Below are 23846 nucleotides of genomic sequence, written 5' to 3'. Positions count from 1 at the left end.
ATTCTTTTCGTACCAGACATAGCCAAGCAAACAATTCGGCGACTAGCCAATTGTATGAAAATTCGTAAGCGCCTTGCCCATTGTTTGTTGGGTAGCAAACGGCAGCGAACGTAGAACTGTTGTTCGGTCGCCATATATGTAACTTAATTTAATAATAGTACAATTTATAATAGAGTGTGAAGATATTGTTTCATAATTCTATTTAATATACAAATTGCTAATTATGTAAAGAGTGAATATCTAATGCTTAAATTCAAATGCAAATAGTGAAAGAATCATTTTTCGCACAGTGTGCTGCTGCGAATGCTTGGTGCTCATCTATATGTACGTGAACATGTACATATATAATTTTTATTGTGTGTTCGTGACAGTTTATTTCAATTATTTATAACCGACATATTCAATTTTAACTGTTAAAGTGCTGATGTTATTGAAACTAGTGTAAGAGCTAATGCGGGCGTAATTGTAATCAGTTTTTATCGACGTTTCATTGTCGGGCATACAAACTCGCATACAGCGACACACGTGCGTGTATACATACAGACAAAGCTACATACATACATACAAGTAGACACACATACACACACAGAGCAGCGCTCAGCTGTGCTCAGCTGTCGTTTGTTGTCAATGTGTCTGATCCTGCCAGAGTGTTTTGTTTTTGCGCGGCAAATTTGTATAACTGACTATCGTTCCTATAACAACAATAACAATAACAACAACAATTGATTGATTTAACCGGTGAGTGTCATTGATATAGATATATCGGTAGATACATATATAAATCAACTTCTGTTCTTACAGTATTGATGCAAACAATCCAAATTTGAGCTAATTTCAAATTTGTTATTTAATTTGTTTCAGTAATGCTTAGTAAGACATTAAATCCAAACAACAATCCATAGCAAATATTCCACAGGCACGATTAGTCTATTTTCCATGACTTTTGTAGAATTTCGCATTAACTAAAGAGGTGCTAATTAATTTAATAATAATGTCATTTGTGTGACCAATCATTTTAAATATTCTCTGTAGAGGCAAGTTAACAAAATTTCACAATATATTTATTTTTAAATGCCAAGTACAGTAGTGCAAAGTCATTAAACTATATGTAGGAATGTGGAAATATGAAATGTATTTATTCTTATTTTATATTTTACACAAACAAAAAGAAAACTGGCTTTCTTTATTTTTTGTTTTATTTATTTTACGTTTTAAATAATTCCATTTACCCTTGGCTTATTTCTGTCAAACGAATCTTTTCTTTTCTTTTCTGCTCAACTTGGTATTTGCCAGTCATTTGTGGCTAACGAGTATTTAATAGACGGAATTGAAAATGAATTACTTCCCATTTGAGGTGTGGGGCACTCCACAAAGTCCCCAGAGTATACCTTTGTCGTCATTCGTCATAATTGAAATGAATACGTCTTAATGCCTGCGCACTCGAAACTAAGCGCACTTTATCTTTGTTTCTGTGCCAGTTTCTATTTGCCAACTGGGCTTATCTACAAACAAATGGGCCGATAAGAAAGCTAGTTGTGTAGATATACACTCTGCTATTATCAATCTGCCGGCGTTTCGTCTTGTCAACGGACTATTAAGATTGCAATTTCTTCATTTGATTAATTGGCCTTATATTTTAGGCATTTAGGCATTGAAGGTAGCTTTATCTAAAATCTAAGCAAGTAAAAAGTATGTTTAGAATATATGTGGGACTGTTAATATTCAGTAAAATTTATTTGTAATTATTTAATATATACATATTGCCTCTTCACAATAATGAATAATGTATTTGCATATAAGAGTGTAAATTAGTCGTCTTTTAAATAAGTTTACTTAAACCGCTTAACTTTTCAAACCACCCTCTGTGTCGGCATACTCAAACTTATATTAAAATAGTTATTGGGAGTGCCAACAGTTGTATTTTCAGCTTATTTATCATTATGAGAATCGCCTAGGAGAGCTATGTTTAGGAATGTGTTTATATGTACTAAAAAAATATTTGCTTTCGGAGAACATTTACAATTTCAATCACATAAATCAATTGTAATGAGAATGAGAATAGAGTTACATTAACATTATTTTTTTATATGCGACTCAACGAAGGAAGTTATGAGAGTTATTCAAGCAGTATATTTTGAGCTCTGCAAACAAAATATCTAGTTATGCCAAGTCAATTTATAGAGTATATTTGATACTCTCGAAATACATGTCTCTTAAATATCCGATCAGATTAATACGATCAATAACAGTACACAAATTGATGTTAATTTGTTGAAATTAATAAATCAAATCAACTGGAGATAGGCATTGAGCGAAAACTTTGGCAGTTGCTTTCGAGCCTTTGAGAGTGTCAGAGATACATTAGATGTACGCGGCTTAGTGATATTGAAATATATTACTAGTGATTAATCAAAATCGAAAATGATGGACAATCTGCCAGTTTATTCCATATCTCATTTCATGGAATCCCAAGCACTAAGCGAAACGGGCGTCACGTATACTACGCAAGTAAGTTTCGCCGATGTCAGCTATCGAATTTTAAGAATGACTCATCAGTTGCTCAGAAAAAGAAAACTTGCGCTTGATACTTGATGCTTACATTTATATATGGTATATATATCTTTATATATTCGCTTTTATATATTATATTTTTGTAAGCAACAAAGTTTGGGAACTGGAAACCCCGGCATTGTGCGATTTTGCAGTAATATCTATAGAATTTATACGCTAAGCTAGGTTGGGTCGTAAATGTTTTGATACATCAGCCATAACAATATCTAAGGAACATTTAGTATTAACAATTGCAGAGTTTCCTAAAGACTCGCACTTTGAGTTCAGATGCTTTTGAAATATATCTGTACTATAGAAGATAGCGGATTGATATGATAATAAACAAAGTATTTAATCAGTTCACGGCTTTTTTTTGTATATACATATATAAAAGCAGAGGTATTCCATAGCCTGCTATCTAAATTTGTTAAGTCTATGCCTTTGGGTTTCCCCGACGACTAGCTTTCTATAGTGATAAGCAGAAAAGCTGAAAACAATGATTGTTTTCCTTCCACTGGCAGTCAACGTTCTCAACGTTTGTTGTAAGCAACAAAATTCTGAAGTTTAATGAATTAAGTTTAATGACTGTCTATGATACTACATCATTGTCTCGACTTTGTTCGGTATTGTTGTTTTTGTCTTTGATTTGGCTATTCTGGGAATTGTTGATAGACCGATGGCAGACAGGCGCAAAATTTCACCCACAAATTGCTTGGCAAGTTGTATAAAAATAATTATATATTTGTGCACTTACATATATATATAGAATATATATACACAGGCACACAGGAAAATCAAAATATACATATATGTGTATATATATTTCTGTTAATAAGCATTGTTTCTCTTATTTAGAATTGTTGTGTTTTACATTAAGTCGATTTTTTTAATCCAGCAATAAATAAACTTGTTGGCGATTGAAATTGGGCGGAGTATCTTAAAGATTTTTAATTAAATCTATTTTTTTTTATATATTATGATACATGCAGGCTGAGTTGTTGAGTCGAAATGATTGTATACATAGATTTTATTTTATATATATTTACAATGTACATATACAACAATTATTGTTTATATTCATATATCAGTTAAGAAAGATCCAAGCTTGTCTCCTTACTATCTCTCCACATCTTTAAAATTAAAGCGCCCTAAAGTATGCTCTGCATTCTCTATTTCAATTTGAATTAAAGCAAGGCCGTTATAAAGTCTACATGTTAAAAAGAACTGCCTAGATTTGTTAGTCTTATAGCTGTCTTCGTACGGCTTAACGTAAAGTCCTCATGTCCTATCTTCATGATTGATATAGCAATTTTTTAAAAACTGCTGCTTTGGTATTTCACCCATAGAATACATAGTTGATATGTGCTTGCTGTATTATATTATATTTTACGTTTTATACATTTGTATATACTATACCTCAATTATAGTATTATCTACATTTTAGATATTTTCTGGTCGAGTGATTTCGTGTAGATTATTATTTTTTGATATTTAGTACACATTAAAGTGCGCGGTCCCATGGCAACTATAATAATAATAATAATAATAGGGCTATGCCCAACGCCTAGTTGCTTACATATTGTAGTATGTGGATTGAGAAAGGGGCTTATAGATACGGCAAACAGGAATACAAAGCAAAGCCCCGGTATTTAACTGTAAACAGAACTGGTATTAAAATACTAAATAATAAAAATTAATTTTCATACATCAGGTAATTAAACAGAGTAGTTATATGAATATTCTGCTGCGCATATTTAGTATATGTAGTTAACATGATGTTATTATTAAGTAAACTATATATACTAATTACTCTATTTTAGTTGTCTTACATCAATTAAATACGTGTGAATGTGCAGTCAAAATCTCTTCAGTTTCTCTCGTAGGCTCAAACATAACTGGGTACATATTTGGGGAACGCTATGTCAACATGAAATGCCGTTCCGCTCTCTGTGTGCTTTGGGCTGGGAGTAGACAGTCAACGGGCGGCGTTATCAGTCAACGAGATCTGACTTAACTTAACGAATACTACTATATGTCAGACAATGAGCAAGTGTGTGAGAGCAAGAGGGAGAGGGACAGAGAGTGTGAGTCTGCTCACTCACTGTTTACTGTCTGCGAGAGCTGCTGTGCGTAATTTGAACGTTCCTTTCCGTCGTTCCACAAGCAGACAACAGTTATTACGATAACTTAATACAGGCGCAACAGTAATTAGTAGCCGATGTGATTGCTCATTTTGGGCGCCAGTAATTGGAGTGTGTGTGGGAGTATATGTGCGTATGTGTGTGTGTATGTGTGTGTGCGTATGTTTGTGGGTGGGTTTCTGCACAAGTTTAGCTGTACGAAAGCGCCGTTAATGTTTCGCTAAACTCTAGTGTTTCTTTATCAAAATGAATAGGTAAAGATCAGCTAGAAGGGAATGCGTGACTAACAGATTATCTGTAATTATAGTTTGGTGAGGAGAAGCTATTAATATTTTAATTGACTTGGGGAAAAAATAGAAAAATATAGTTCAAGAATATGCATATGGGTAATATATAAAATCAATTACAATATTTTTAGTGTTTAGAGTGGAAGATTTCCCCATACAAAATTGTATGAACTGGGTATATAAATTATTCAGTTAGAGGATATAAAAAAATACGAAAATGTAAGCAAATATCATTGCTTATTATGGCAAGCTACAAAAAGTTCGTTACACCCACTCTGCCGCTTAGTTCACTTACGGGGTATACGAACTGAAGAGAATGCTAGGCGCACATGTTGTGAGCTAGCTGCATTATTTGCTGTCGCTGCCTGTCCAGAACCCGGGCATTGCCTGCGGTTAGTTTTCCAGCAGTGCGCGTTGCGTGTGCTCGACAGCTCGAATACGGCGCGCCGAGCTAAAAAAAAATAAAAATGATAATAAATAAAAAACGGAATTAGAAATAATATTTAAATCCGTTGAATCTGTGTGTGCTGACGAAAATAAAAAACCTTAATTAGTATCAAAAAGGTTATCAGCGGTAAATATTTGATCGGCGCATGCAAATAATTGGCACGAGCTGAATAAGTTGCGTTAAACGGAAACAATTCCCCATTCAATGTTTCGCAATTTAACTGTTTGTTGTGTATTAAATGTACGCTTTAGTGTATAAATAAAAGAATAGCTTAAAAAAAATCCAGCGAAAAAACTGTGCAAAATGGTTCGCACCCCCAAGTTGGATCAATTGGGGCGCGCCTACTCGGAGATGTCGCCCCTAAATCCCTCATCGCCACCGACCTCCGCCGCAACGACGAGCTCCGGCCGCGAGCGTCACGATTCCGGTGGCTATGGCAGCATATTCCCGTTTGGCTTCTTTCGCAGCTCCTTTGGGCGCAGCAACAACTCTGTCCAGGTGGGTAATTTCGATTCCACGTCTGCAGCAGCGCCGGCTCGACCATATGTTTTGGCTAGCTTATCTGATAAGCAGAGATATTTTAGGTAAATGTGGGTAAATTAAACCAGCCAGCCAGACAGGCAGCAGTCAAATTAAACATGTGTTTAAGTATATATATATATATATATATATATATTATGTCTATATATATATTCCATCTGTATTTAATTTATATATATGTATGTGTGATGTACACAATCGTATGCTGATTTGAATTCTACAAACTGTAAGTCGATAGCGACAGACCTTCGGCATAGACATTTGTATTTTTTTGCTCATATATAATTAGGTCTGTAAAAAGTCTGTTGTTAATGTCTTAGCTCATTAGCCAAAAAGTTTAAGTATAATAATAAAATTTATAAGCACGTTCAATATAAATGTAGGCATATAGAGCTAAGAATGTTTGCCAGCCCTGCTGGTAAGGTACTCTTTGGCAGCCTAAAAGTATGCGACAGTTAATATAATTTATAGGTCTATGTTCACCTTAAATTCAAAATGAAAATGCAAGATGAAAAGCGTTATTTATAATAATAATATATTTAAATTTTCTCAATATGTTTTATCTATAGATCTTTATCTTTAAATAGTATCTTTAGATGGAGTCTTTAGATAGTATCTCTCAATAGTATTTTTAGACAATATCTATAAATAAAATTTTTAGATGGGATCTTTAGATAGTATCTTTAGAAAGTATCTTTAGATAGTATCTTTAGATAGTATCTTTAGATAGTATCTTTAGAAAGTATCTTTAGATAGTATCTTTAGATAGTATCTTTAGATAGTATCTTTAGATAGTACCTTTAAATAGTATCTTTAGATAGTATCTTTAGATAGTATCTTTAGATAGTATCTTTAGATATTATCTTTAGATAGTATCTTTAGATAGTATCTTTAGATAGTATCTTTAGATAGTATCTTTAGATAGTATCTTTAGATAGTAACTTTAGATAGTATCTTTAGATAGTATCTTTAGATAGTACCTTTAGATAGTATCTTTAGATAGTATCTTTAGATAGTATCTTTAGATAGTACCTTTAGATAGTATCTTTAGATAGTATCTTTAGATAGTATCTTTAGATAGTATCTTTAGATATTATCTTTAGATATTATCTTTAGATAGTATCTTTAGATAGTATCTTTAGATAGTATCTTTAGATAGTAACTTTAGATAGTATCTTTAGATAGTATCTTTAGATAGTATCTTTAGAAAGTATCTTTAGATAGTATCTTTAGATAGTATCTTTAGATAGTATCTTTAAATAGTATCTTTAAATAGTATCTTTAGATAGTATCTTTAGATAGTATCTTTAGATATTATCTTTAGATAGTATCTTTAGATAGTATCTTTAGATAGTATCCTTAGATAGTATTTTTAGATAATATCCTCAGATAGATACTATAAGTAGTACGTTTGGGTATTATATTTATTTAACAGCTATGGCAACTGTATACAGGACTTACTACGAAAAGCATATTATGTGTACAGTCAATCGCCGAATGGTGACGTAGAATACTTTTCCGATTTTTTTTTTTTTTTTGGAAACTTGACGTTGATTTGACGATCAGAGATATAAACAATAACATAAGTAATGAATCTCCGTTAATTTATCGGCCTGAATCTCTAAAGCTCGCTGTGGCTGTAAATTACTATTGACACACACTGTTAGCAGTTATAAAGTTTATGATGGACTGTCATAATGGAGGCAACATTCAAAGCAATCGCCCTCCACGGGCCGCTTCACTTGAAGTCGCTGTCTTTGATTCAGTTTTGTTTGCTACGCAGTCTGGAATGGTTCGTCGCGATGATTCCCGAAGTGTGAAAATAATTACCTAAAACAAGAAGTTATTTCAATAGAAAAGTTTTCCCAGTTGCAAATAGGAAGTTGAAGTTGCTCCAACACTCTGTTTTAATATCCGGCGCTTATCTGCGCGCTTATCGAGCGTGTGTGTGATAAATTCAATTGTTTGTTCTATTAATTAAAAGTCAAATGTAAACTGTGTGGCGCCATGCATTTCATCCATATATGGAACATGCATGCAGCTTCCAGCAGCCAGTTCATTTAGAACATTAAAGGCAAGCGGTCGAGTTTAAGTTATTAATTGTTGTTTATTTTGGGTATTTTTTCTTCAATATCTTCTCTATTACCTGGAAGCTGTAAAATACCTTCAAAACGGAACTAAGCGGCGAGAGTTTAACCAAAATGTTTAAAGCCCGTTTGAAAACGCATCCGGGCGAATCCGAGGTGTGTGACATAATTAATTTAAGTGTAATTTAACTACAAATTTAATGCAGTTAAGCTGTGCGAAGGCTAAGAGCTTTTTCAGCTATAATCTGTGTTTAATATATACGAGATAAGCTAATGATAACAAAATGATGAGTGCATTTGGTGGATGTGTATATACATATAGAGTTATATATATTCTTTGCTTAAGATAAACTATAAGATAAGCAGACTAGATACACTAGTTATGGGATATAGTATAGATGAATGCAGTTTTAGTCTGATTGGCAAGAGAAATGTGTTTTTTTTTTTCGACAAGTTTGAGATTGAGTACTCAATCTATCAAATATGAAGAGATTTTAATTAAAATCTAGCTGCAAAGCAGATCGAAAATTTGAAAGTCCTAAAACAAAAGCAAATAATATTAATATTATAAAAATTAAAATTATAGTATACAATTTTTGAAGCCACCTTTGATAATTCTTTCACCTCAGGTTGTTAAAGATACTGTCTCCCATTTTACATCTTATCCCCATCAAAATCTGTCCCAAAGACTTCATTATTTGAAGTTCTCAAGTCTTTTATACGCATATGAACAGACTTATATGCAATATGGAACTATTTCACTCTCCACGATTCGATTCCCTTTTTGAATGTCATTTCACTTGATTGTGTTGAATCAACAATTGGCTGTGACTTGGTCAATTGAGTATGCAGTCAATTAGACAAGGCAAAGCATCAAACGTTCAATTGTTGTTCAATCAGAATTAAAAAACAAAACAAACTGCTGCAAATGCAGAATAAACTAAAGAAAGAACATTAATAAATGTATTAAACATGTCATATGTGAGCATACTTAATAACTAATCAGTTGGCCCAGGCGGCAGCTGCTGCAGCTCTCAATCCATAGTCCGCGTCATTTACTGTGCCGACTCATAAAGAAGCGATAAAAAGAAAAGCAAAGAAAGAAAGAACTCGAAACTCGCAAAGTGTCAGCAGCGCATGTGCATACAGAAGTGAACAGCGACCATGCAGCCGAATGATAAAGCGCCAAAGCTTAAACAAAAAGCAGCAGCAAAGCCATCAACGACAGCAGCTGACCCAAAGGCGACTGCGACTGCGACTGTGACAGCAGCAGCAGCAACAACAACAACGAAAGCTACAGCAGCATCAGCAGCATCATCCGTAACCAGTTCAAGCGACGTCAAGGCGTGCAAGCAGCGCACAATTGGGGCTTTGGTGCGTGGCCTGCACGATACGGGCACACATGATCTGCAGTCGCTGCAGCGACCGCTGCTCGAATGGGACGAGCATCGTGACTTTCGCAGCGCCAAATCCGCCACGCCCAGCACAACCAATCGCACTCTGCAGCGACAGCGCGGCACAGAGATTGCGCCGCATGGTTCGCTGCCTCGTCTCGTGATCAACATTGAGAGTTCCGAGTCGATGCCAGCGGATGCCATGGGCAGCAGCAATCCTAATACGTTGTCGCCCTCGCCCACGCCGACGCGCTCACCTACACCGGACAGCCATGGCCAGGAGCAGAATGGAGATGCGTGCAGCGGCAGCTGCAGCGATCATCAGGAGCACAGCATAACGCCCCATACGACGCGACGATTCAGTCACTTTAATATGGCGCTGCGTCGCTTCTCCCACATCCATGTGAATGTACTTAGTTTTTTTTCTTTTTCTCTCTCTTTCTATCTCGTTCTCTGTTTCCCTCTCATTGTTTGGCTGGCTTTATCTTCTAATGCCCTACTCCTCTCTATACCTATATAACCCGTCCTGGTTCTATAAATGCAACATCTAAAAATAAACATGCTATGCAACTTTTTCTGCTTCTTTTTCATGTTGTTGATGTTGTTGTTGTTCATTGCTGTTCATTGTTGTTTGTTGCATTGCTCTTCTGCTCCCCCTGCTCCTCCTATTCTTATGCTGTCGCTTATGAACCCAAACAAGTTGAATGCTCTTCTGTTAATTATTTGCCTTGCCGTTCAACTTCTTGTCTAACCACAACAAACATCAATCAAAAATAACTTTTCGCGATTCATTAAACAATTAATCTATATTTAACAGCTGCTTAAACTGGCAAGCAAGCATTGCAGTTTGGCAACTAACGTATCTATTTTTGGTATTTTTACAACTTGGCTCAGCTTTGCTATCCATTAGCGATTATGCAATTTAATGTCTGAGGTGCGTGCTGGCTGAAATAACCTTTAACATATTAAATATACTTACGAGCGTCATGCGATAAACAAACATTAGTTAGGGCTGACTTACTGTCAGTTCTGTGGCTAATTCAGCCACTTGATATAGCTAAAAATTAACTCTAATTGGTAATCGGTTATGAAATGTCTTCAACCTATCGAAAACTGTCCATCAATGGTTTATTTTTGACGCATTGACTTCTGGGACTATAATGTATTAGCTTAAAGTAAATATGGCTAAAAATTTGTGGGAAATCCGCAGTATTACAATTTTTATAAATATAAGTAGAATTAATCTTGAGTATCTTTATATTTATTAAAATAAATTATATTATTATTATTATTAATATTACTATTACTATTATTACTATTTTTATTATTATATTATAATTATATTAATTTTATTATTATTGGTATTATAATTAATAATTTCAATTCACACTTTAATTACTACACTTGTTAATACTTTTCATGAAACAAGTCGGGCATTACCGACTGCATAATACTCATTGAATCACTTTACACAAAACTCAAAAGGAACTACCTACACTATAAAATTGTTAGGGTCTAGATGTATTGCAATGTGCCACGCCTAAAATGGGCGTATTGTTGTCTATATGAGACTCTAACAACTTAAATAATAACAGATATCGTGTATCTCTATTTGATACGTTACTAGCAAAAATATTTTAGAATTCTTAGTCTCTGTTTTCAATATTGAAATTTGCACTGCATGCAAACCAATATACCCTTTATACCCTTTTCAAATCGTTAACCAGTATAAATACCCAAATGTAACTCCCATTATATTGCTTAAAGATACTACTTTCACTTCATGAACATGTAAAAACCCCAAAATGAACTCTTCTGATATTGCACCAATATACCCGTTTTACTTCTTGAGCAAGTATAAAAACGTAACAGTAGAGTTAACTACTATACATCGCACTGCTTGCAGTGACCTTCAGCATAGACTAGAATCTATTAGCTTTAAACTAGTCCGAAACTCGAGTCTCGTTCGAGTTGTCACTACGCAACTCACTCATCTGTCGATCACTGCCAAGGAGCGAACTGAAGTCTCTTAAAGCGCATTATCAGCAGCAATAATCAATGATCAGTGTGGCTTTCACATGTGTAAAGATTTTACACTTAATTGGAATCGGATATTTTCAAAAACATTAATCAAGCTGCATTTATATGCAGTTGACCCAAATTTGCGGTGATTTTTTTCTTGACCAAAGCCAAAGCCAACGTCAAAGCCAAAGCAAAAAAAAAAAAAAAAAAAACAAAATCCCCATTTTCATGCGAACAACAATAACAATATCAATAACTTATGCAGTTTCTTGGTTCAGCACAAAGAATTTATTGTCTACGTTTATTCAATTTGGCTGAAATGCTTTGTTCAATTAACTAATGGAGTAAGCCAACTGGGCGAGAACCAGCAGAAATTGAAAATGTATATTTAATTGATTAACAATTAACGAGTGCAATGGAATAATACCTAAACAACGAGACTCAACTAAGGTTGGTCGGCCAAGTTGTGCGGTTGCAGTTGGCCTTTGCAATGCCAAAGTCGTAAAGTAAAGAGAAACTTTTTCTTATGTCCGACAGTGTTGAGGCAGTGTGCGCTTAAGCTGAGGCTTAAGAGCAGAATTCCAGCTAAACAGCATTGGTCATTGGTCACCTGGTCATTGGTCACATCTCCCGCACAGCATTTTAGCCAAATCAGCCAGCCAGCCAGCCAGTCGGCCAGCTAGCCAGTTAGCCAGTTGGCCATTTGGGCAGTTAGCCAGTTAGTTGGTGGCAGTGCGTGCTTGTGGCAAGAGCGTGCGCGGCAAATGTGCAACAGCTTTTGATTGCTCTAGCCAAATTGGCAAACAAGTTTAAGTGGCAGGCAACAACAACAACGAAAACAAAAACAAAAACTTACTAAATTGCAGCATTTCATAGTGCGCGCGCGCGCTTTTGAGCATCCGCAGATACAGATCTCTAACTGTAGGCCCAGACAGTATCTGCTTACATGTGCTGCTGTTATTTGTAATCAGTGACGGGTTTTTGGGCAAGCGGACGGAGCGGGGCGCGGGTCGGGTCGGGTCGGCTTGGCTTGATAAGCGAGAGACAACAACGTCATGCGACGATACCACCCGACACCAGACACCCGACTAACCAAGCAGCACGACCAAACGACAGACCGCCCGACCATCCAATAACAGCAGCAGCTTGCACATGGCTCGCATTCAAAGCCAATTCGTCGTGCCGTGCAGAAGCATTCTTTGCGAGATAGTACAAATTAAAAAATACACAAATAAATTATTATTAAAAGAATAAGAAACCGCTTAAATATATATTCATATAACAATAAAAATATACAATGCAATTTATTACAGTTAATTAAAAAAACTGTCGCTTGCTTTGGTTACTGAATTACGTGTATCTAGTCTTAATTGCGGCCCATTGCACTGTAAATCATGAGCTGATAAAATAATAAGAAGAAACTGTAGTGAAGAGAACTTGTCTTAAATAAATAAAAAACATTTCGTTTACAAATATTTGAGATCAACTCAAGCTAAGTTCGTGCGCGCGTTGCAGTGTCGGCAAAATGAAATTATCAAAAAGTTTCGATGAGTTAATTTTAAGCGCATCGCGTTTAAGCTTAAACAACTTACGTTCTCCCACAAAGAAAAAAGCCAAAAATGTTCGTATTTATTCAAATATAACTGAAAACACAGCTAAGCTAATAAACACACAATTTAATATAAATATTTAAGCGTGCAATATTTAACTGATTTTCAGCAAGTGACGTAAATCTAGGTTTACTTTTTAAAAAGAGAGAAAAAAAAATATATTAAATAATAAATAGGGATTCAAATTAAATATAAATATAAGTAAAATATAATATTTTAAAGATTACCAAAAATAATTTTTAATTCAAAAAGAAAACAAATAGAAATCTAAAGTGAATATATTGGTTCATATTTATTGAAAGTTGATTGAATAATACAAAAAGTATTTATTAATTACATTTTTGTATATCATAAATATTATTTTGGTCTGCTTTAAAACTTTTTTTTTTAGTTAATTATGATTATTATTTTTTTAAATATATATATTTTTTTTCAGTTCATTTTTATTAATAATAACAATAACAATAACAAATTTTTATGTACAATTTGAATATGAACAAAAATTATTTACATAAATTTTTAGATTTTTATTATTATTATTTAAGCGTTTTATTTATTTGAAACTCTATCATATAAATTAAAAAATTATTTCCATTTATACAGTATATATATATTTTTTTCAAATTTAATCATAACCTTATAAAAAATTAAAATACTAAAAATGAAAATACTAAAAATATGTTTGTTGTGCGAATTAATATGTGACGCTTTAATGCGTATTAGCACTTAGCGCTATTTAATAGCTATGTCTATATATGTACTTACACACAAACTTTCCTAGTTAATAATAATGCAAATAATCTTACACATTTACTAAGATGAAACCTTAACGCTTCACTGTTTACAAAATATTTATTTATAAAGTATATTTTCACGCTTCAAAAAAGTGAAGCAAAACAAAAATAAATTCTGATTAGTATCGCGAGTAATTCCTTTAACTAGATTCACTCCCATTTTTTATTTGGTCTTAGCTGTCAGTTTAATATAGCTGATTTATACAATATTTAGATACGTCTTTGGCAGTAAAGCTACTGCAAAAACGTGAGTGGATATCTATTTTAGAGTGGTAAATACTCGTAATCTCGTTTTTTTTTTGGCGCAATCATAAAACACGAAGGCAAATAGAGAATCTAATTTCTGTGAAAATTAAATAAAAGAGAAGGAACAAGTAAGAAAACTCTAGTCGAGAGTGCTCGACTAGATACTACCCTGAACCCAACAAATAAAAATGCTCATTTAGTATGGCTGAAATTTCAATTTCGATGTATTTAAAAATATAAATAAAATACCAAACTCATTTAATAAAATATAAAAATATTTTGAAACAATTAAAAAAAATTAACATCAGTTGCATCGATCGGGATTCGAACCGCAACTCCTCGATCGAGCGTCATGCTGCTAACACACTAGGCCACCTCACTCCTGCTAGTGGCGCTGGCAAAACTCAAATAGATTCACTGCTGCAGCGCCATCTACCAAAACTAAACGAAACTAACTGCTGATGTGATTCTAAGAATCTGCTAGAATAACCAAACTATTAAAAACGCACATAAAATATAGTTAAAATTTTAATTTCGGTGTATTTAAAAATATAAATTAAATAGAAAAAGTATATATGAAAATATAAAAATATTTTGAAACAATTAAAAAAAATTAACATCAGTGTTGCACCGATCGGGATTCGAACCGCGACTTTTTGATCGAGCGTCATGCATCTAACACACTAGGCCGCCCCACTCCTGCTGGTGGCGCTGGCAAAACTCAAATAGATTCACTGCTGCTGCGCCATCTACCAAAACTAAACGAAACTAACAGCTGATGTGATTAAACGAATGTTTTTGTTGTAGCTGCTGCACGTGCGTTTGTTAATTGGCGAAATATTTGATTATTTTTTATTAATTTTTGACTGAACGGAATTTAATGAAACTTTCAGCATATGATCTACATATTATATTAAATATTTGAGAAATTTAAAAAAAAGAAAAATCATTCACAATTAGCTATAGAGGCATCTGATTTGAACTTGAATGTTTTTACTCGATAAAAACATAACGGGATGATTTATCGAATTTTAAAAGCAAACTCGACGTCCGCGCTGTATATACGGTCATTTTAAAAAAAAATTCAAGTCTCTAGCTCTTATATCTTCGGAAATCGACGCGTTCAAACATACGGACAGACGGACAGACGGACAGACGGACGGACGGACAGACGGACAGACGGACAGACGGACAGACGGACAGACAGACAGACGGACAGGGCCAAATCGACTCAGCTCGTCGCCCTGATCAAGAATATATATACTTTGTGGGGTCTGCCACGCCTCCTTCTGCCTGTTACATACATTTCAACAAAACCATTATACCCTGATTTCCCATTTTCAATGGGTTCAGGGTATAAAAATACTTCAATTTTCAGGAGGAGGCATTTTAATACGATAGTGCGATATGTAAATCTATAAATAGATGAAATAGTTTGAATAGGAATTTCGTTAGATTAATGATTGATCAAAATCAAGATCTACATGGAGTGTATTCATGAAAATAGTAGTGAAACTAAATGTATTGAATGTTCCCATAGGTAGAGTCGGACTATATCTTTCGGAACGTAAGAAGTTTATCATAAAGCTGTCAGAGGATTGTTCGCTTCAAAAATAAGACCCCTGGAGTAGACGTGGTCACCTGCCTAGATTTACTTAAACAAAATCTTATCGACAATGGAATAATTTGATATATAAGGATTCTATATAGATAATTATTCCTTATTTAAAATATAATTATCATTGTTAACTAGGCTTTTTAAAAAGGGCATTTTAGCTTCGGTAATTCGTCCTCCTTTTAGGTCTTTGTAGGCGCCATTATCAATATCTTTTTTTTTTAGCAAAGACCACACCTCAATAATTTTGACAGCTCGTTGTCGTCAATCGTTCGAAATGGACTTGACATGTTTCAGTTAAGTTGACAGTCGCAAGGTATTCGCACGCGCAGGGCTAGTTTATCAATTAAATTTGCTGATCTTAAATATACGATACGCGCTTCTTATCAGAGATTTTATCTCTGACATTCAAGTAATCGATCTTTATGTATATTTACTTATTTGCTAATGATTGCTATGATTCCAGCTATAAATTCAGCTTGAAACACTTGAATCTTACAGTTTAGTATAAGCGATTGGGTGGAATAAACATACATATAAGGAAAATTAGGAATTTTAAAAATTGTTTCAAAGTTTTTCTCGCTAACTCATCTACAGATGTGAATGCCTCATATACTTTAACATCATTCAGTTATTGTATTCAGTGTTGTTTAAGTCGAAAATATGTCATATCCTTTTGATATACCCTATAGGCACTCCCTTACACTAATTGCACTTAAATTTCTTTGAGTGTAGTTCTGTTGGTTCGTGTTCTATTTATCAAACAAGACTTTGTTCCTCCTCTAATTTGAGCATGTGACTTGTGTGTTCACATCTTGTATGTTGATTTATATTTAATTAAAATATGTTTTGCTTTAACGTAACGCAATTAAAACACAAGAGCCGCCGCCCAAAGCCCCACCAGACCTCCCCTTAATTGAGTTATACAAATAATAATAAAAGGAAACTAAGAAAACTGCATGAAGTTTGATTAATCAACATTTAAAACATTCTGCAATTGCCAATAGATAATTAACTCTACCCTATTTGTCGTCTTCGTCTAGAATATAAATCGATACGGAGATTCCATGGGTTCGCTCGGACATCGCGCGGTGCTGCAATACATTGACAATAATGATATATCCGGTCTTCGCGCTATACTCGATAGTCGCCATCTATCCATCGATGATCGCGATGAGGTAAGCGATATATGATAATCCACATAATATCTATCAGCTGTACCTAAACTCCAACTTCATTTACAGAATGGAACTACGCTGCTTATGGTCGTGGCGGGTCGTGGTCTGACCTCGTTCGTGCGTGAGTTTTTGGCTCGTGGTGCCGATGTGCAGGCGGAGGATCTGGACAACTGGACGGCGCTGCTGTGTGCCACGCGCAATGGTCACCTGGATGTGGTGCAACTGCTGCTGGATCATGGCGCTGAAATAGAGCATCGCGATATGGTAAGCGAATGCAGTCTCTCAAGTATTTATGGTATTCATGATGAGACTTGCAGGGCGGTTGGACTGCTCTGATGTGGGCTGCATATCGGGGACACACGGATCTGGTGCGCCTGCTGCTAGACAAGGGAGCCGATGGCAATGCCCACGGCAATTACCATTTGGGTGCGCTGCTCTGGGCGGCTGGCCGCGGCTTCAAGGACATTGTGGAGCTGCTGGTGCAACGCGGCGCCAAGGTGAATGTAGGGGACAAGTATGGCACCACGGCTCTGGTGTGGGCTTGCCGTCGTGGCAATGTTGAGATCGTGGACACGCTGGTGAAGGCTGGCGCCAACGTGGACACCGCCGGCATGTACTCATGGACGCCCCTGCTGGTGGCTGCCGCCGGCGGACACACGGACTGCGTCACCTCATTGCTGGAGAAGAAGCCAAATGTGAATGCCCTCGACAAGGATGGCATGACAGCGCTGTGCATAGCCAGCCGCGAAGGCTTTCAGGATATCGCCGCCTCTCTGATAGCTGCTGGCGCCTACATCAATATCCAGGATCGCGGTGGAGATACGCCGCTGATACATGCCGTCAAGGGCGGACACCGTACGGTGGTCGAAGCGTTGCTCAAGAAACACGCCGATGTGGATATCCAAGGCAAGGATCGCAAGACGGCGATCTACACGGCCGTGGAGAAGGGCCACACACAAATTGTGAAACTGCTGCTGCTCACCAATCCCGACCTGGAGTCGTCTACCAAAGATGGCGATACGCCGCTATTGCGTGCCGTTCGCAACCGCAATCTGGAGATTGTTCACATGCTGCTCGATCGCAAGGCCAAGGTGACGGCCAGCGATAAGCGTGGCGACACCTGCCTGCACATAGCGATGCGTGCTCGCTCCAAGGCCATTGTCGAGGCGCTGCTGCGCAATCCCAAGCACAGCCAGCTGCTGTACCGCGCCAACAAGGCGGGCGAGACGCCCTACAACATTGACTCGCTGCATCAGAAGACCATCTTGGGTCAAGTGTTTGGTGCGCGACGCCTCAATACCAACGAAGACTCGGAGGGCATGCTGGGCTATGAGCTGTACTCGTCGGCGCTCGCCGATGTGCTCAGCGAGCCCACTCTAACCACGCCCATCACCGTTGGCCTCTACGCCAAGTGGGGCAGCGGCAAGAGTTTCCTGCTGAACAAACTGCGCGACGAAATGAACAACTTTGCCAAGCAGTGGGCGGAGCCACCGACCAAGACTGGCAGCCTCCTGTTTATGGTTTGCCTACACATTTCGCTGCTGATTGGAACAATTGTGGGCCTGAGCACGTGGTCTGTGCTGTGGGGCGCTCTGGCTGCAGTTGTCTTCTTGGTATTGGCTTATCTCCTGCTCGCGGCTACGAAGTACTTTAACTACCAAATGGACATGTTTTGGGCCTACTCTGTGCTGCATGCGCTGGAGAAGCGCATGACACGGCTGCGCCTCATACTGCAGGTCACATTCTGCCATCCGCCCGGTCCGCAGGCCGACTCCCAGCCCAAGCCCGTGCGCTTTCACTTTGCGGAAGCGAGCAGTGCCTCGCCCACGGGCGACGGCGCCGTGGCGCACATGCTGGCCTCCCTGCTGGATGCCATTGGTGCGTAGTTACTTAGCTAATGATGCGTATATTGTGATATATATAAATAAATATTAACTGAATTCTTTTTGCCTTTGCAGAGTCACATTATGGCTGGCTGTCGACGCGTCTGTATCGTGCCTTTCGTCCCAAGTGCCTGAAAATGGATGTGGGCTGGCGCTGGCGTCGCATGTGCTGCCTGCCCATTGTGCTGCTCTTCGAGCTCGGCCTGATCACCCTTGTGGCGGGCATAGCACTGATAGTTGCCTACTTCACGCACGCCAATGACGTTGAGCGTGAGCAGATTCTGGTGGCCGTCTATGTGATAGCTGCGGTGCTAGTGACGCTCATCTGCACGCACCTGCATGTGCTGGCCAAGGTCTGTGGCTCGCTGTTCATCTCGCACAAGCGCCAGCTGAAGCGGGCCGTGCGCTCCAACGAGAATGCGCCCCTGACTCTGCTGGGCGCCGAGGTGGCTGTGCTGACGGATATGGTCAAGTGTTTGGATGCGTTTACCAATCAGCAGAGTCGCTTGGTGGGCGTCATCGATGCTCTGGACTCGTGTGATACGGAACGCATTTTGACGCTCTTGAATGCTGTGCAAACGCTGCTCTCCTCGCCCAATCGTCCCTTCGTGCTGCTCATCTCCGTGGATCCGCATGTGATTGCCAAGGCCGCTGAGGCCAATAGCCGCAGGCTGTTCACCGAGGGCGGCATTGGTGGTCACGACTTCCTGCGTAACTTGGTCCATCTGCCGGTTTATCTGCAAAACTCTGGACTGCGCAAGGTGCAGCGGGCCCAAATGACGGCGCTGCTGTTCAAACGTAGCGGCGCAGACTACCAAGTCGACGACGGACCCTCGCTGGGCCACTCGGTTTCCGCGCGCCGTCTGTCCAATGCCTCGGAGATAATGTCTAGCCAGGAGAAGCTACGTGCGCCGCACAATACTCAACGCGGTGGCGGTGGTGGTAAAAAGTTGCGTCTGTCCGAATCCGTGGCCAGCTCGATCGGCTCCAATCTGCATAGACTGGGCCAGAATCCTCAAGGGGTGCTTGACTTGTCACGCATTGTGCTCACCGATGACTACTTCAGCGATGTGAATCCGCGCAGCATGCGCCGCCTGATGAACGTCATCTACATCACAGTGCGTCTACTCAAAGCATTCCAGATCGACTTCAGCTGGTATCGGCTCAGTTCCTGGATAAATCTCACCGAGCAATGGCCACTGCGCGCCAGCATGATTGTGCTCCATCACGATCAGTTTATGGACACCAATGCCGATGAGAACATCTCGCTGCAGAGTGTCTATGAAAAGTAAGTGAGACAAGCTTGAAATTAATTCATTGCTCAATAACCTAACTTGAACTCTTTCAGAGTTCGCCCGAAGCTCGCCTGTCTGCGTGAGGCGGCACCTCTGCTCGAGCTGGATCGCGATGAGCGCAAGCTGGACGCATTTCTGCAGCTGCATAAATCAGATTTATTGGTCGCGGATTTGCGCATATTCTTGCCCTTCACAATCAATCTGGATCCGTATCTCAGAAAGGTGCTCAAAGGTAAGTGATTGCTGAATGAATTCGTAATGAACATTAATCATCAATTTCCCGCTGTCACAGAGGATCAACAAATCATCGAAGACGAAGGCTCGCTGGTGCTGCAAACACGTCCCAGCATCACGCACAGCATGCGCCCACATCCGCCGCCAACAACCTATGTGCCTTCCCCTCAGGTCTATCCGCCTTACCAAATGCTGCAGAACGACTTTGTGCCCAATGAGATGCGTTCGCGCCATCTGAGCGTGATGGAGCCAACAACACCGCTGATACCATCGCCCAGCGAGTCCTTTGGCGTAAGATAGAGATTTTATTGGGGGAGAAAACATCTACTATAACTTTTCAATTGCTTTACACAGGATGATATACTACAAACAAAGCTCACGGACCTCACCGTCGAGGGCGTCATCAGCCTGCTGGAACGCATTGAGGATCTCAAGCCAGCGCTACCGAAACTGGCGCCTGTGCTGCGTGAAAATGCCATCAACGGCCGCGTGCTGAAGCACTGTGAACTGACGGACCTCAAAGCGGTATATATATAGCTGGGAATATATTTTATGTGCAGATATATCTAATTTCCTATTCAATTATTTACTCCGTGCAGGTGCTTGGCCTGAGCTTCGGCCATTGGGAACTGTTTCGACTGCTTATTACCACCCTGCGCGATGTGGAACGACTGCCACGCAAGATTCGGCCTCAGCCCTCTATAGCAGAGCCCCCAGCCGCTGTGCCCGTGATGCGAGAGGTGCCCGAGGCAATACCAGCGCCATCGCTGTCACGGCGAAACTCTGTCAGTCACATGGAGAAACAGGTTAGTTAATGAATGGGTTAGCTTTACATATAAAGCTGAAAGCAGACAGGATTTTCATCCATGTACATAATTGTGTTTATCTTTGTCTCTGTCTAACGCTTACCGAAATAGTCAAAAATCCATGACTATGAGTATCTGCAGGTAAAAGAGCTCACAGAACCAAACTTTATTCGAGTCCTCTTCAAAATGATTGTATGTATATGATTAAAATATGAAATCTTGTCTTGTGCAGGTTACGCTTGAGGAGCAAATGATTTGCGGCGCATTGCAAACATTGAACGAGGAGGCTTTCGAGGATGTGGCCAGCAGTGAGAGACCCAGTCCGTCTGGTTTGCCCACAGGTGAGATGTTAGCTGCTGCCGCACAGCTGCAATTAGCACCCATTCGCGAGTCTTCCGAGTTTGGTTCGCCATCCGACGAGCAGAAGATTCACAATCTGCTGCAGTACAACATCAACAACAACAACAACAATAACAACAACGAATACAATCGCAGTGCCAGCTCGCACTCGCTGCAAAGTCTGAGCGCTGGCGGAGCTGCCGGCGGCGGCCTCCAGATGCGTATGGGTAATGGCAATAGTAGCGGCAGTAACGCCGATTTGATAAACGTGGGTGGTGGCGGTGGAGGTGGTGTTGGTGGTGTTGGCAGTATGTTCTATAATCAGCATGGCTTGGCGCACGGTGCGCGTCCAAGGTCGATTGCCGATGAGCTGCTGATCGAACCCATGACGCCCTACACCCAGGTGCCAACGGTGGTGGTGATGCCCAACTCTGATAAGATTTACGATGATACCAAATTATAAAATTCCTCTACTCTATGTTTACCATATACTAACAAACATATCTGTATTACAAAAGAGCTTCCTAACCAACGAACCTGTAAAAGACAACTGAAAACGATTCGAAAGCTGAACAATTGAAATAATTATACATATGCATGTACTTACATATGTATGTACATTCATGTGTCTACTATATAGGAGTAAGATTAATTATAGCATATATATTAAAATAGGTATTAAGGAACACACTTGTATTTGGTGTACATTTAGGTCTGGCATAGTTCTTAAGAAACATTTACTAAACAATTAGTTGTCTAACCATATATACACTTACCTATATATTATATATATATACTATATATATGTGCCATTATCAAACCTTGTTGACAAGTTAAAAACGCTTTTGCAATTTTATTTAAACGATTCTTCCATAGACATGGCTTTTATACACTATTTAACGTACTTTAATATAATTCTTTCTTCTTTTTTATTTATATTGATGTTTTTCTTAAATTGGCAATAGTTCATAAACAACCTAATCCAAACTCTAAAACCTTGTGTTCAGGTTTTTAGCTATATACAGTATTTTGATTTATAGTATTTGCATAATTTACAAAATGTATTCCAAAAACGACTGCACGATTATTTAAAATTAGTTTTAAGTTGCCATAAAAAAAAAAACAATCGTAATTAAAATGAACAACTAACCAAAGCTGCTTCCACGAGCGAGTTTTTAACTTGATAATATGAAAGATTAAATAAATAATCATATGAAAACTTTTTACAATCGCATTTTTCTATGTTCGACAAAACAAAGTAAAAGTGGCTTTTATTGCTTTCTATTGAGTTTCGTTGATTAATGCATGCAAACTTTAGCTTAGCTTGTAAATATTTATTAATCAATGGTGTTGGGTAAAATAAAACAAAATACTTATATTTAAGATCTACATAGATATATATACATCGTGGAAAAGGAGTTCTGCACTGCCATCAAGTCGTCCATCAAACAGAATAAATCTGTCACAAGCATCATCTGGTTGCTAATTGTGTTCGCTTTGTGTACTTTCCACTAGCTGTAATCCCCCTTCTCCTACATTTCTAATTTTACATTTATCAAATTTGTAGACCTCGATTTGTCCAGTGCCGGTGCCTTGTTTGCTCCGACGCTGCTCACGTCCGGCTCGCCAATGCAGCAGCGGCGCGACTCCATATTGAAGCAGCAGGGCAGCGTGAAGTCGGAGAAGCGCGTATCGATCAAACAAACGCCCAGCAGCAGTAATTTGGCTAACATCAACAATAATAATAACAATAATGCCTCAAAGGTGGAATACGTTTCGGAGCGTCAAGTGGAACTGGCGAGTGGGCCGGGCAGCAGCAAGGGGCGCTTAACCACCAAGCCGCCAGCAGGTAATGCTAATTATATGAAATATTTACATATTCCTTTATTAATTACATTTTCTTTCCTTCTCTTAGGTCCCCGGCCTGCCTCGCTGATCATAACCAAAAATGACTCAAATGCGCAATTTCAGCTGCTGCGCTCCTCGTCCATCGAATACGAGGATATCGAGGCACAACAGCGTGCTTCGATACGTGCTATTAGGACCACACTGCTCGACCAGCAGGAGGATGAGTCGGCGCCTTTGGTGTTTACGGTGCGCAAATGATAGGACTGCAATGGCTGCGACCAGCAGCAAGAACAACGACAAAAACTACAACAGAAGATTCAATATGTGCTTTTTACTTAGTGCCACTTAAATTAAGTTACAAATAGGCTGTAGTTCGTGTAACGCGTGTCACTGTTTAACGTTGTAATAATTTAATATTGCTAGAAAATGAATTGATTGAATATATACACTTATTATTATGAATTTAATATGCGCTCTACATGAATATATGCATACGACAATTAAGACAAGTAAATTTAATAAAAAAAAT

General features: G+C 38.5%; 1 protein-coding gene across 13 annotated transcripts; it reads left to right on the top strand.

Annotated features, from left to right (window-relative positions):
• The first annotated feature begins 37 nt into the window (after nucleotides 1-37).
• Nucleotides 38-23784, top strand: Arms (Ankyrin repeat-rich membrane spanning). Of its 13 annotated transcripts, none has more exons than XM_089469622.1 (14): nucleotides 38-738; nucleotides 9069-9856; nucleotides 16778-16912; nucleotides 16979-17176; nucleotides 17230-18790; nucleotides 18871-20083; nucleotides 20144-20322; nucleotides 20383-20615; nucleotides 20679-20849; nucleotides 20924-21130; nucleotides 21242-21271; nucleotides 21363-21696; nucleotides 23037-23318; nucleotides 23385-23784. In XM_089469622.1, exons 2-14 carry the CDS (start codon nucleotides 9218-9220, stop codon nucleotides 23573-23575), a joined length of 5373 nt encoding a protein of 1790 aa, XP_089325748.1. In that variant the 5' UTR covers nucleotides 38-738; nucleotides 9069-9217; the 3' UTR covers nucleotides 23576-23784. The 13 variants fall into 13 exon arrangements, with proteins under 13 accessions (XP_089325748.1, XP_089325755.1, XP_089325750.1 ...); XM_089469624.1 differs by having other exon boundaries at nucleotides 39-738; nucleotides 21363-21471; XM_089469629.1 differs by lacking the exon at nucleotides 9069-9856.
• Nucleotides 23785-23846: the final 62 nt, after the last annotated feature.

Source organism: Drosophila arizonae, chromosome 5, assembly GCF_054131065.1.
Source record: "Drosophila arizonae isolate 15081-1271.41 chromosome 5, UAZ_ARI_1.0, whole genome shotgun sequence".
NCBI classification, from domain to species: Eukaryota; Metazoa; Arthropoda; class Insecta; order Diptera; family Drosophilidae; genus Drosophila; species Drosophila arizonae.
This window is presented reverse-complemented; position numbering and strand designations above follow the sequence as displayed.

Coding starts and splice junctions, on each gene's coding strand:
- Arms (XM_089469622.1), top strand. CDS start 9,218: ATGCAGCCGAATGATAAAGCGCCAAAGCTTAAACAAAAAGCAGCAGCA. Junction 16,913..16,978: donor CCATCGATGATCGCGATGAG/GTAAGCGATATA, acceptor CTTCATTTACAG/AATGGAACTACGCTGCTTAT. Junction 20,850..20,923: donor AACTGACGGACCTCAAAGCG/GTATATATATAG, acceptor TACTCCGTGCAG/GTGCTTGGCCTGAGCTTCGG.